The 12550-nt window shown below is 46.3% G+C and overlaps 1 protein-coding gene across 12 annotated transcripts in view; it reads right to left on the reverse strand.

Moving 5' to 3' along the window:
- The window catches only part of trpm3 (transient receptor potential cation channel, subfamily M, member 3), a 186091-nt gene that overhangs the window by 15950 nt on the left and 157591 nt on the right, over positions 1-12550 (reverse strand). For 7 of the 12 annotated variants that reach the window (XM_056235212.1, XM_056235215.1, XM_056235204.1 and 4 more), the window contains 2 exons: positions 10368-10571; positions 4977-5117 (listed from right to left, as the gene is read on the reverse strand). In XM_056235212.1, coding sequence (XP_056091187.1) covers positions 4977-5117; positions 10368-10571 — 345 coding nt within the window. Of the gene's footprint in view, positions 1-4976; positions 5118-10367; positions 10572-12550 lie in introns of those variants that run through there. The other 5 variants (XM_056235208.1, XM_056235206.1, XM_056235211.1 and 2 more) reach the window with 2 other exon arrangements.

The following is a 12550-nucleotide window of genomic DNA, read 5'->3' on the forward strand; positions in this document are numbered from 1 at the left end:
CATACCTTCTACTGCATCGTGATGAGCGGCTATTGCGGCAACATACACTTTGAGGGTGGAGGGAGACAGCCTTCGCTCCAACCCATCTTGCAGGAAGGAAAGCACGACTCTGATCGGGCAAGTTCCCCCGGCGGGAAGAACACCAATCGACGAACAGGTTCCACTTCAACGCATAGAGGCGCCTCGTAGAGGGGGCTCTAGCGGAAGTGATGGTGTCTACCACAGCCTGTGGTAGGCCACCTAGAACCTCCGCGTCCCGTCCAGGGACCAGACATGGAGTCTCCAGACGTCTGGACCCGGGTGCCATAGAGTGCCCCGTCTCTGAGAAAGCAGGTCCATCCTCAGAGGAATGAGCCAAAGAGGTGCTGTTGCGAGGAGCATAAGTTCTGGGAACCAGGTCCAGTTGGGCCAATACGGCGAAACTAGCAAGACCTGCTCCTCGTCCTCCCTGACCTTGCACAGAGTCTGTGCGAGAAGGCTCACTGGGGAAACGCATATTTGCGAAGGCCCTGGGGCCAGCTGTGCGCCAGTGCATCCGTGCCGAGGGATTCTCCGGTCAGGGAATAAAACAACTGGCAATGGGTCGTGTCCGGAGAGGCAAACAGATATATCTGAGCGGCTCAGAAGATTCCCCATATCAGCTGAACCGCCTGGGGATGGAGTCGCCATTCTCCCGGAAGGGGGGGCTGCTGTGAGAGCTCGTCAGCTGCACGGTTGAGCACACCAGGGATGTGAATGGCCCGAAGCGATCTCAGATGCTTCTGGATTCCATAGGAGGAGATTTGGGGGCGAGTCGCGACATACGGTTGATCTACGCAACAGTCGCAGTGCTCTCCGTACGGACCAGTACATGCTTGCGCAGAAGCAGCCCTTTGAGGCGGCACAAGGCCAAGCGTACTGCTTGCAACTCTAGGCAGTTGAAGTGCCAATGCAGCTGAGGCCCCGTCCACAGACCTGAAACTGCATGCCCGTTGTACGTGGCCCCCCGTCCGTTGGCAGAGGCATCTGTGAAAACCACAGCATGCCTGGACACCTGGACTAAGGGCACTCCGGCCCGTAGAAAAGCAGGGTCCGACCAAGGACTGAAGGTTTGGCGGCAGTGCGGGGTAATGTTGACCCGGAACGTGCCGCTCTGCCATGCCCATCTCGGGACTCGATCGTGAAGCCAGCGCTGAAGCGGTCTCATATGCAGCAGGCCGAGCGGCGTTACTGCGGCTGCCATATGCCCCAGGAGCCTCTGAAACTGTTTCAGTGGGACCGCTGACCTGCCCTGAAAAGACTTGAGGCAGTTGAGCACTGACTGGACGCGCTCCTCGGTGAGGCGCGCAGTCTAACTGACCGAGTCCAACTCCATACCGAGATAAGAGATCCTCTGCGTGGGGCAGAGTTTGCTCTTGTCCCAGTTGACCTGAAGCCCCAAACGGCTGAGGTGCTGAAGCACCAAGTCCCTGTGTTCGCACAACAGATCTCGCGAGTGAGCTATTATCAGCCAGTCGTCACGATAGTTGAGAATGCGAACGCCATGTTCTCTCATGGGAACAATGGCCGCCTCCACGACTTTCGTGAAGACGCAGGGCGACAGGGCCAAGCCGAAGGGTAGGACCTTGTACTGATATGCCCGACCCTCGAACGCAAATCGAAGAAACGGTCTGTGTCGAGGAAGAATCGAGACATGAAAGTAAGCGTCCTTCAGGTCAATCACTGCAAACCAATCCTGGGGACGGATGCACTCGAAGATGCGCTTCTGCATGAGCATTTTGAACGTGAGCTTGTGTAGAGCCCGATTCAAAACTTGCAGGTCCAGGATCGGCCGTAACCCACCGCTCTTCTTGGGTACGATGAAGTAAGGACTGTAAAACCCAGACCTCATCTCGGCTGGAGGGACCGGCTTGATCGTGTCCTTCGCCAGCAGGGCGTCGATCTCTTTCCTCAAGACAGGGGCATCGACACTCCGCACTTGGGTGAAGCGGATGCCCCTGTACTTGGGGGGCCGGCGGGCAAACTGAATTGCATAGCCGAGCCGGATGGTACGGATGAGCCAGCGGGATGGAAGGAAGGAGGGGAAACAAGGAGCGAGGCCCGGGGGCGTCGAGTCCTGGTTTCCGCGCCTCCTTGCCCAGCGAAAGACGAAAGTGACGAGGCCGTAGCGGCGTCACTGACATCTGAGCGCTGGGGCGAGGGGAATGAGAGCGGCGAGGCAACGTGGCGGCGCACACTGTCATTCTGGCCCTCTTCGGGGGATGAGACTGGGAGCGGCGAGGCAATTGAGCGTCGACCTGGACTGCCAGTCCCGACCGTGAGTGACCCAGAGGAAGTGGAAACTGCTCTTTTATTGAAAATGTGGGTGGCCAGCGGCAGAACAGAAACAAAAGGAAAAAAGAAGATTCTCCACCCGGCCCTCCTCCGGGGGAAGGAGGGGTGCAGAGGCACCCTCCCGAAGAGCAGCCATCACGTCCTCTGGGTCGCCCGTCTCAGGGTCGCTTACCTCTCCTCTTGCTGGGGGGCTTAGACGAACTCCGAGCGGGCTGGGCACCTCTCTTGCGGCCGGCACCCTGCTGCTTAGCTGGCTGCTGCTTGGGCTGGGCAGGGGCGGAGGCGGCGGCAGGAGGGCGCCCTCGGCGACGAGCAGCCGGAGACGCAGCTGACGGGGCAGCCACAGCCTGTCTCCGGGCATGATGTGTCTTATCACCTCCGACTGCTTCTGAGCGGCGGAGAACTGTTGGGCGTAGCTCTCCACCGCATCGCCGAAGAGGCCACCCTGGCATATGGGGGAGTTCAGGAACCTATTCTTGTCCGACTCCCTCATATCAGCCAGGGTGAGCCACATGTGTCGCTCCTGGACCACAAGAGTGGACATCGCCCGGCCCAGGGAACGTGCGATGACTTTCGTCGCCCGTAGGGCGAGGTCCGTCGCCGTACGCAGCTCTTGGAGCACCCCAGGGTCGGTACCACTCTCCTGCATGTCACAGAGCGCCTTGGCCTGGTGGACCTGGAGGAGTGCCATGGCATGCAGGGTAGAAGCAGCTTCTCCACACGCACTGTAAGCCTTTCCAGTCAGACCGGAAGAGAACCTACATGCGCGGGAGGGGAGCGAAGGGTTACCCCGCCAGGTGGACGCGGTCTTGGGACACAACTGCATCGCCACAGAACGTTGTGCTGGGGGATGCCTTCGTATCCCTTCACTGCCCCGCCATCGAGAGTGGTGAGGGAGGAGTAGGGAGTCGATCTGTGTCTGGCTGCCAGAGGGGCCGTCCACGATCTCGTCACCTCATCATGCACCTCCGGAAAGAAAGGAACCGGGGCGGAGCGCTGAGAACCAGCATGGGCCGCCCCGAGAAACCAATTGTCAAGCCGAGAAGGTTCGGGACGCGGTGAAGGATTCCACACGAGCCCGACTCTCTCGGCCGCCCGGACAAGCATAACAGTCATTTCCGGGTCTGGCTCGGACAACACTACCACACCCGAAGGGGGCAGCGCAGCCGAGTCATCATCCCCAGAAGATGACCGCTCTCCCTCCGATGCAGCGATCGAAATCTGGTCCTCTGGTGGGGCCCCGAAGGAAACGACTGGGACCACACGAGATGGCCCAGCGCGCTCCTCCAGGGGCTCCAATGGCAGCGATGCAAAGGAGTGGGAAGCCCGCTGGGGTCTTTCACCCGGCGGGTCATTCCTCACTGTAACCCTCAGACTACCAATGGGATTAGCCGAAGTAGCCTTCTTCTGAAGTGAACCAGAAGAAGAACTAGATCGGGGAATCTCCAAAGGGACTCCCCCTCGAGTGAGGGTTCGCAGTCTCAGCCTAAGCACCGCGACGGTCATGTTCCCGCAGTGAGAACATGACTCGTTCACGAACGCTGCCTCAGCATGCACGAGGCCCAAGCAGGAGAGGCAGCGATCATGATCATCAGCCGGAGGCAGAAGTTGACCGCATCTAGAAACACACGGGTGAAACGTCATCCTGAAAAGGACGCGATCTTCACCCGTGTTGCTCTTTTTTCAGAAAAACGCTCTCTTTATTGTGAGCGATAAACGTGGCATAATGCACTCAACCGAATACCAGCTGTGACAACAGCTCTTTGAAAAAAAGGCAGATCGCGTGAAGCAACAGCTGGTACCCGGGAGATCGTGAAGATCGCTGAAGCGCCGTCACACCAACACAGAGAGGTCTCGGAAAAAACAGCAGACTCGTTGAGCGTGAAGATAAGACACTAATCTTGAAGCTCATCCACTCAGAGGACACAACCGGTTGGCTCCGAAGCAAATAGCATATGTGTGTGCGCTCGCTTCCGCTTTATACCCGCACTGGCAGGCGGGGCGTGGAAAGCAAGTCCTGCATGGCAATATTCACTGGGTTGTTTTAATTCACTCGAAGGCAATTGGTCTCCCTAGCGTGATCCCAATTCGTTGTAAACTCCTCCGACGAGACGTAGGAGTTCCCGAATGAAAGGGAACAGAAATATTGCTCAGTGTAAACTACAATGTGACAGTGTGATGAGAGATAGATAGAGAGAGAGAGAGAGAGAGAGAGAGAGAGGGGGGGGGGGGGGGGGGGGGGGAGACAGGGTGAGAGGGGAGAGGAAGAGAGGGAGACAGGGTGAGAGGGAGAGAGAGTACAAGCAACGAGAGAAAAAAGAGTAAGTAAATAACAAAAGACACACGGCACATAGAGCAGAATTTTTCATCTTCTGCAGCCTGGAGATTTGTCAGATTCATGGCCTATATTTAAAACATAGATGAGGCTAAAAAAAAACTCAGCTGTTTTGATCTCTACTTGCCTGCATTTGAACGTTTCTCCCTCTGGACCTGATATGGTATCTATTGATATGAATTGAACTGAACTGAAAGATTTCAGAGGACATTTCTCTGAAGAATTCACATACAAGGTATTTTGATGTTTATATATTTGATATGCTAAACAGACTGAACAATACTGTGTGTCTTTTTGTACTAAATGAGGGCACAGCTGGGGCTTTTACCGTGTGAAACCAGAACTTGACGATAGGGGCGTTGTAAAACTCGTAAATTTTGCGACCCAGTGGAATCAGCCGATGACGGTTCTGAACCTCCACCACCTGTTTCTTACGTGAAGCTTCTGTACTGACGTTTCCCAGCATGGCCTGGAAAAAGTATAGAGGAGAAAAAGAAAAATAGAAAGCATTGCTTTTACACACTATTTACATGTGACTTCTCACCCAGAATTGCATGCAGCTGTTTCACTGCTAAGCAATCCTGAGTCTCGAGGAAGGTGAGATATTCACTATGAGCTGGGCATTGATGATTCCGCTGGGAATGGTCGTGCGGAAAAAGAAAGAGAGTGTGAGAGTGTGTTTGAGAGAGAGGAAAAAAGAAAAGGGGAATGAAAATGCCCAGTGCCATGAGTTATTTGGACACATCCTTAATCCAAGAGTGGGGAGCTTATCCCGTAAATGGAAAAATATGGTGCACTCTTGGACATTATGGCAGAAATTGTATTGCAACAACTTTTTTTGCTGTTGAAGCTGGTCGAACTTTGCTGCATTACAATCTTACAAAGGACACACTGTCAACCTAAATGCAATGAAAACCTTTTTTTTTTTTTTTTTTTTAGCTTATGCTATGCACAAGATCTAATTTTGGCACAGGCATTTCAATGTTTTAACAGAGAAACATTACTGCAATTATACTTTCCAGAAGAGCATTCAAATAAATTGCAATACAATTGTCATCTTGTGTTGTAACTTCATATTTCTATATAATATTCATAGTGAAGTGAGGGGCAAAACTTCCTTTTTTGATACCATGTTGTATATAAGATCAGGTCAACCCAGTCACGTTCTGGGAAATGAAGTCCTTCTCAGTTGTTTTGACCTACAGTAGTAACTCTTGGACTACATTTCTAAACTAGTGTCTTGTGCTGACCTGTTTCTTTAGAGCAGTGGTTCTCAAACTGAGGAGGATTGTATGAGTTGATTGGCTGATTTAAAAAAAAAAAAGACCTACATAAATTAAATAATGTAATTGACCTAAAGCACCAACAATTACTGTAACTGACTGTGTTTAAACTAATCTGATAAAGTATTTTTGTGTCTTACTTTCAAAAGTTTGGGGTCGGTAACATTTTTACTTATGCTCACCAAGGCTGCATTTATTTGATCAAAAATACAATAAAAACAGTAACATTGTGAAATATTATTATAATTTAAAATGTTTTCTTTTTTAATATATTTCACAATGTAATTTATTCCTGTGATGGCAAAACTGAATTTTCAGCATCATTACTTTAGTCTTCAGTGTCACATGATCCTTAAAGGGTTAGTTCACCCAAAAATGAAAATTATGTCATTAACGACTCACCCTCATGTTGTTCCAAGCCCGTAAGACCTCCGTTCATCTTCGGAACACAGTTTAAGATATTTTAGATTTAGTCCGAGAGCTTTCTGTCCCTCCATTGAAAATGTATACACGGTATACTGTCCTTGTCCAGAAAGGAAATAAAGACATCATCAAAGTAGTCCATGTGACATCAGTGGGTTAGTTAGAATTTTTTGAAGCATTGAAAATACATTTTGGTCCAAAAATAACAAAAACTACGACTTTATTCAGCATTGTATTCTCTTCCGCTTCTGTTGTCAAGCCGCGTTCAGTGACGCTGATGACTTAAGACGCTGCTGACGTGTATCTGGTGCGAAAGAGCTTTGTTTACAGTCTGAGGGAGACGCACGCTGTAAACAAAACAATCTTCGCAAACATGTCTAAAGATTTCGACACAGAGGAAGACTTGCATTTTTTTGCCCAGCCATATTTATTTGAACCCGAATACACGGACGCACCAGATAACACGTCAGCAGCGTCTTAAAGGAGCACTTCACCCATTTCAACATTAATCTTTATTGAAAGTGGGTCATATATGTAGTCGAAATGTAAAAGAAATTTTGAATTTGGTGCCCTCTTGACCGAGAAAAGACAGAAAATAACTTTAGGGCGCATTTGTGTGTAAGACCACAACTCCCAGAATGCACCACGTTGCACAGCTCCGCAAGCCACTCCCACTAATCCAGAACAGCGCAAAGTCGCAAACATCAGAGAAATCACTTTTCCGTCTACTCTACGGGGCTAACGTTAGCTGCCAACAGAGTTAGAAATTCATTTCACACAAAATGTATAGTTAGTTGGCTGTGGCGAGCAGGACGAGGGACGTGAGAGCGGCGCGAGGCCGGTGGCGTGAGTGATAATGAACGACAGCTGTGAGACGCACTGGTCTCTCTCGCGTCTCTCACCGAGGAGCGGACGCATAAAACGAGGAGCGACGACAGGGCAGATCGAGAGAGGAACAGGCCTGATTTTATGGTGTGTTTTGTTTCTGTTGTGTGTGGCCAGCAGTGCGGGGCTGCTGGCTTATACTTTTGTTTTGTATTTGTTTATTTTACTATTAAAATGTTTAAATGTTCGCCGATTCCCGTCTCATTCTTCCCACAACAACGAACCCCGTTACATTGGCAAACTCATTAGCGAATTAGCAGCTACTCCTCGTTTGTATTTCTTTCTATATGGTGAATTATTGCATGATACCTGGAATCTGCATATGCGGTGCGACACTAGGATGGTTCACATCACAACACAAACGTCCGTGTGCACAAAACTCCATGTCCGTGTCTGCCTCTGACATTTCTTCTAGAAGGAATTGGCATTTTAGAGATTCTTTGCAGCAGACATACTCTAGCTCGGTGTCCATAGGCGCACAGTTACAGCACGAGCACCACCAATTCGCTACAGCGCGAGCAAGCCCGGGCTTCTCGTCTGCGCCGGGCTGGTCTCCTGTGGCGGCCGCTGCCGCAGCCGACGCCGCCGCCTCTTGTTCCTCCATCAGCCTCAGCTGCTCTTCGCTATATTGTGGCTCGTATAAATAGCCACGAACATCAGTTTCGAGCAAAAGATTTTCAAAATCCTCGTCTTCCATATCGTGTGTCGTAAATTCAGGCATTATGGTAAATCTAACTCCTTGAGCGCTTGTTAGCTTAGCTTGCTGTCTTCCAAGCAAGATGGCGGATTAATAGTTTAGTTTCTTCAGGTTTAGTCCCACCCACTGATCTGTAATAGGCCGGTGGGGTGAGTGGGTCCCACGCCCTTGAATAATAATGAGCTAAAGGCTGTAGTTTTCTTAATATGCAATGAAATTTATCTTCCGTCCTATCGTGACGCAAAATGACGATATTTACGTCACGATAGGACGGAAGTAAAACACTTAATTCCTTTTTTCTCCCATCTCAGAAAAAAAACAAGCAAAATTCCACCATCATTATAATATATGACAGGGTTTCTAACAATACAAACCTTAATGCAAATGGGTGAAGTGACCCTTTAAGTCATCAGCGTTACTGTGGACTCGTGAACGCGGATTGACAACAGAACCGGAAGACAATACAATGCTGAATAAAGTCGTAGTTTTTGTTATTTTTGGACCAAAATGTATTTTCGATGCTTCAAAAAATTCTAACTAACCCACTGATGTCACATGGACTACTTAGATGATGTCTTTATTTCCTTTCTGGACAAGGACAGTATACCGTGTATACATTTTCAATGGAGGGACAGAAAGCTCTCGGACTAAATCTAAAATATCTTAAACTGTGTTCCGAAGATGAACGGAGGTCTTACGGGCTTGGAACAACATGAGGGTGAGTCATTAATGACATAATTTTCATTTTTGGGTGAACTAACCCTTTAAGAAATCATTCTAATGCTGAAAAGAAATTACATTCTTTTGTAACATTATAAATGTCTTTTCTGTCATTTTTGATCAATTTATTGCTGTCTTGCTGATTTTTTTCTTTAAAAGAAATCTTACTGACTTAATTGACACAACTGATAATTGATAATTATGATGCATTAAATTGATAAAAAATACTGACTTTAAAATGTCACAAATTACCATTTCCAATTTCATATAAAAACTGTATTATTCAAATTCTCTGTCAGTTTATGAGATATTTATAAAATTGCACAAGTATAGCACCAGTCTCTTTCTCTGAGACTCCAATGTACTCTTTATCTTGTTGTTGTTCATCTGGGCTGTCTCTCTCTCTGTGTTGTTTAAATCAGGTTTGCTTTCTCTTTCAGAACAGTAGTGTACAGAACAGCCTTCAGTTCTCAAAAGAACAACAGACTGGTGTGTTTCTAGGAAAATGTTTTTGTGTTTGCTATTTTTAAAACCAAAATTTGACTTCAAAGTGTATTTTAATACTTCGGCAACTGAAAAAAGACACTGTACTACCATTTAAACACTTCTTTAAATAGCATAAACATTTAGACCGTGCTAATAATAAGAACGTTTTTCCATTTTCCGTAGTTTTCTTTTAGTAGAATGGAGTAATGGCTGCTGAAAACAGGGCTTTGCAATTACAACTAACATTTTCTTTTCAAATTTTATTTCAAAACAATAGTCCTGTTTTTGATTGTATGTTTAATAATTAAATGATACATTGGTGAATATAAAAAATCTTAGTGTTTCCAAAATATGGAATGGTAGTTTCCTTGTTCAGTCCAGTTTAATTGTTCTTTATTAGCAAACATGGCTCATTTGGGTTGATTAGCTAAACATAGCAGTTTTAACAAAATAAGAACAAAATTATGGATCCAAAAAATTAAGACAATTTCAAGATACAGGGTACAAATTAAGGACAATTTGTACACTAATCAAAATAGTAAGTAATTGTTTTGAAGTAGTTGCTGCTTTCCCCCAGATTTGGGGCTGTGTATGCGCTCCACCATCTGACAGTTCCAACAGTTCAAGAGCCACTGCTTTAGAGCAACACTTGATAGTTCACAATAGAAGATTGAACAACAATATTCGTGCAGTTTTGTGTGAAAGAAGGCACTTCTGGTTCAACTTAAAAGTGAAGGTTGTCATCATGGAGAAGGCAGATCAAGGCTGCTAACATAATGCAATATTGAAACAAGCCTTTAACATGCACAATGGTGTTGTAGATGTGTGAATGATAAAGACACAGCATTCAGTCACAGTACCGTACTTCAGACGAGACCCTAGCGTAAAGAAAAGAAACAGAGGAGACAAGGACAGAGGCAGACGGAGACACGATACAACTCCACAACCACGCGTCTTCGCTTTGACAACGAGGAACGAAGAGAAAGGGCGAAGTGGAAGAGGGGAGGTCAGAAAAACGGCAGGGTTGGTACGGATTTCTAAGAAGAGGAGCCACAGACTCGAGGAACAAAAAAAAACAAAAAAAAAACGGAAGCATATTTGAGAGGCCAAATTGGTGGCAGGTTGAGGACAGAGCAGAGCAGATGTGCCTAAGTGCGTGTACGTGTGTGTGCCCGAGTGTGTTAGACTACAAGCTAAGAGACGAGGCTAAGGTGGGTGCTCTCACCACGGAGTTGTACTGCGTCTCACAGTAAGATCTTACTGTGAACTCCATGTCCTCCTCCTCTTTTTCTTTAGCTTGTTTCTCGGGTTCATCCACATCCTTCTCCTGCAGGTAGGTGTCCTGATCCTGAGGCATATATGACATCTCGTCCTTATTTTTAAATTCAAGACTCAGTATGGAAGGGGGGAGAAGTAGGCCCAAGATAACCTAGTGGACAAAACAAAAACAGAGTTTGAGGGGGAAAAAAAATCCACGGTTACATTTCATTATTTAGTAGTCAGTAAGACCAGTTCTTCCAGTCACAGAATGCCTGTGATGATGAAATAACTGTCTCTCTCTTTCTTGCAACAATAGCACCTGTGAGATATGAAACGCCAATCTCACCACTAAGGTCTGAACAAAAGGCAGAAATCAAGAAGCTCTGCACAGCTTGTTTTAATAGGGACTGACATATACAGCATCAGTCTAAAGATTGAAGTTTTCTTTTTTTTACTCTCACTGACTACTTTATTAGGTACACATTGCTAGTATTGGGTAGGACCCCCTTCTGCCTTCAGAACTGCCTTAATTCTTTGTGGTATAGATTCAACAAGGTGATGGAAGAATTCCTCAGGGAATTTGGTCCATATTGACATGATAGCATCACGCAGTTGCTGGAGATTTGTCAGCTGCACATCCATGATGCAAATCTCTCGTTCCACCACATCACAAAGGTGCTCTAATGGATTGAGATCTGGTGACTGTGGAGGCCATTTGAGAATAGTGAACTCATTGTCATGTTCAAGAACACAGTTTGAGATGATTTGAGCTTTGTGACATGGCGCATTATCCCCCTGAAGTAGCCATCAGAAGATGAGTACACTGTGGTTATAAAGGGACTGCAAACCCAGATTTTTTTTCTAATTAAACTTACGAGTGATCATTACTTATTCTTTTATGTTTAGTAAAAAACTGCTATCATTACTAAACAACATTAGTTGTTTGTACTATTTAGCTGAAAGATTCATTGCACTAATCAGGTTCAGCAGAGATTACTTGGTATGTTTAGTTTCATAAGGAAAGGGAGGGGTTCAAACACCACACAAATCAAAAGGCAGAAACCACTGGTATTCAAAAACCTGCCTGGTCACGTGAAAAGACCCGCGTCTAACGTGCTTCCAAGGGTCTCGGGCCTCGGCAGCAGACGGTACTGAGAATTAACAGAGGTTTAGATGTTGATGAATTATTGTTTAATTTAATTTAAAAATAGTCACCATAATGGTGATAAGTGTTGGCTTTAGTTGGGCTCTTTCTTGCCCTTGACATTTGAACATTAGTTTTTCTCTAGCTGTTATATCTGTGTTTAAAAGGCACAATTGTTATAGCAAAAAAGCCAAGAGTAAAGTCATGAAAAGTGATAAATGAAAAGCTTCATGTTGCAAAGCATGCTGGGTACCTAATAGTACACCTATACTCAAAACATTTTTAGAATGTGATCTAATGATTTTCAGTAAAGACTACTAATGTAAACTGCACCTACTTAAGATTATAGGTTAATACAACTCAACATGTTAAGTTTCAGCTTGTGTAAAAAGTTAGGGTTCCATGTTAATACAACTCAACATGTTTAGTTTCAGCTTGTGTAAAAACTAAAGTGGTATAGGGCAACGAGTTTCCACGCGATTTGCGAGTAAAGTCAACTAAGAGACGAGTTGATACCAATTGATACCAAGGGGTCCAAAGTTTGCCAAGAAAATATCCCCCACTCCATAACAACACCAGCAGCCTGAACCATTGATACAAGACAGGATGGATCCATACTTTCATGTTGTTTACACCAAATACTGATCCTACCATCTGAATGTCCAGCAGAAATCGAGACTCATCAGACCAGGCCTTAATTTAGGCCTTTCTATCAGTTCAAACCAGTCTGGCTATTCTCCTCTGACCTCTGGCATCAACAAGTAATTTTCACCCACAGAACTGCTGCTGACTGGATATTTTCTGTTTTTCGGACCATTCTCTGTAAACCCTAGAGATGGTTGTGCATGAAAATCCCAGTGGATAAGCAGTTTCTGATATACTCAGACCACCTGTCTGGTACCAACAAACATGTGACATTGAAAAGTCACTTAAATCATCTTTCTTCCCCATTCTGATGCTCAGATTGAACTTCAGCAGACCGTCTTGACCATGTCTACATGCCT

The sequence above is a fragment of the Rhinichthys klamathensis genome, unplaced genomic scaffold (assembly GCF_029890125.1).
Source record: "Rhinichthys klamathensis goyatoka isolate OS25496 unplaced genomic scaffold, OSU_Roscu_1.1 h1tg000417l_1, whole genome shotgun sequence".
In the NCBI taxonomy this organism is placed as follows: domain Eukaryota; kingdom Metazoa; phylum Chordata; class Actinopteri; order Cypriniformes; family Leuciscidae; genus Rhinichthys; species Rhinichthys klamathensis.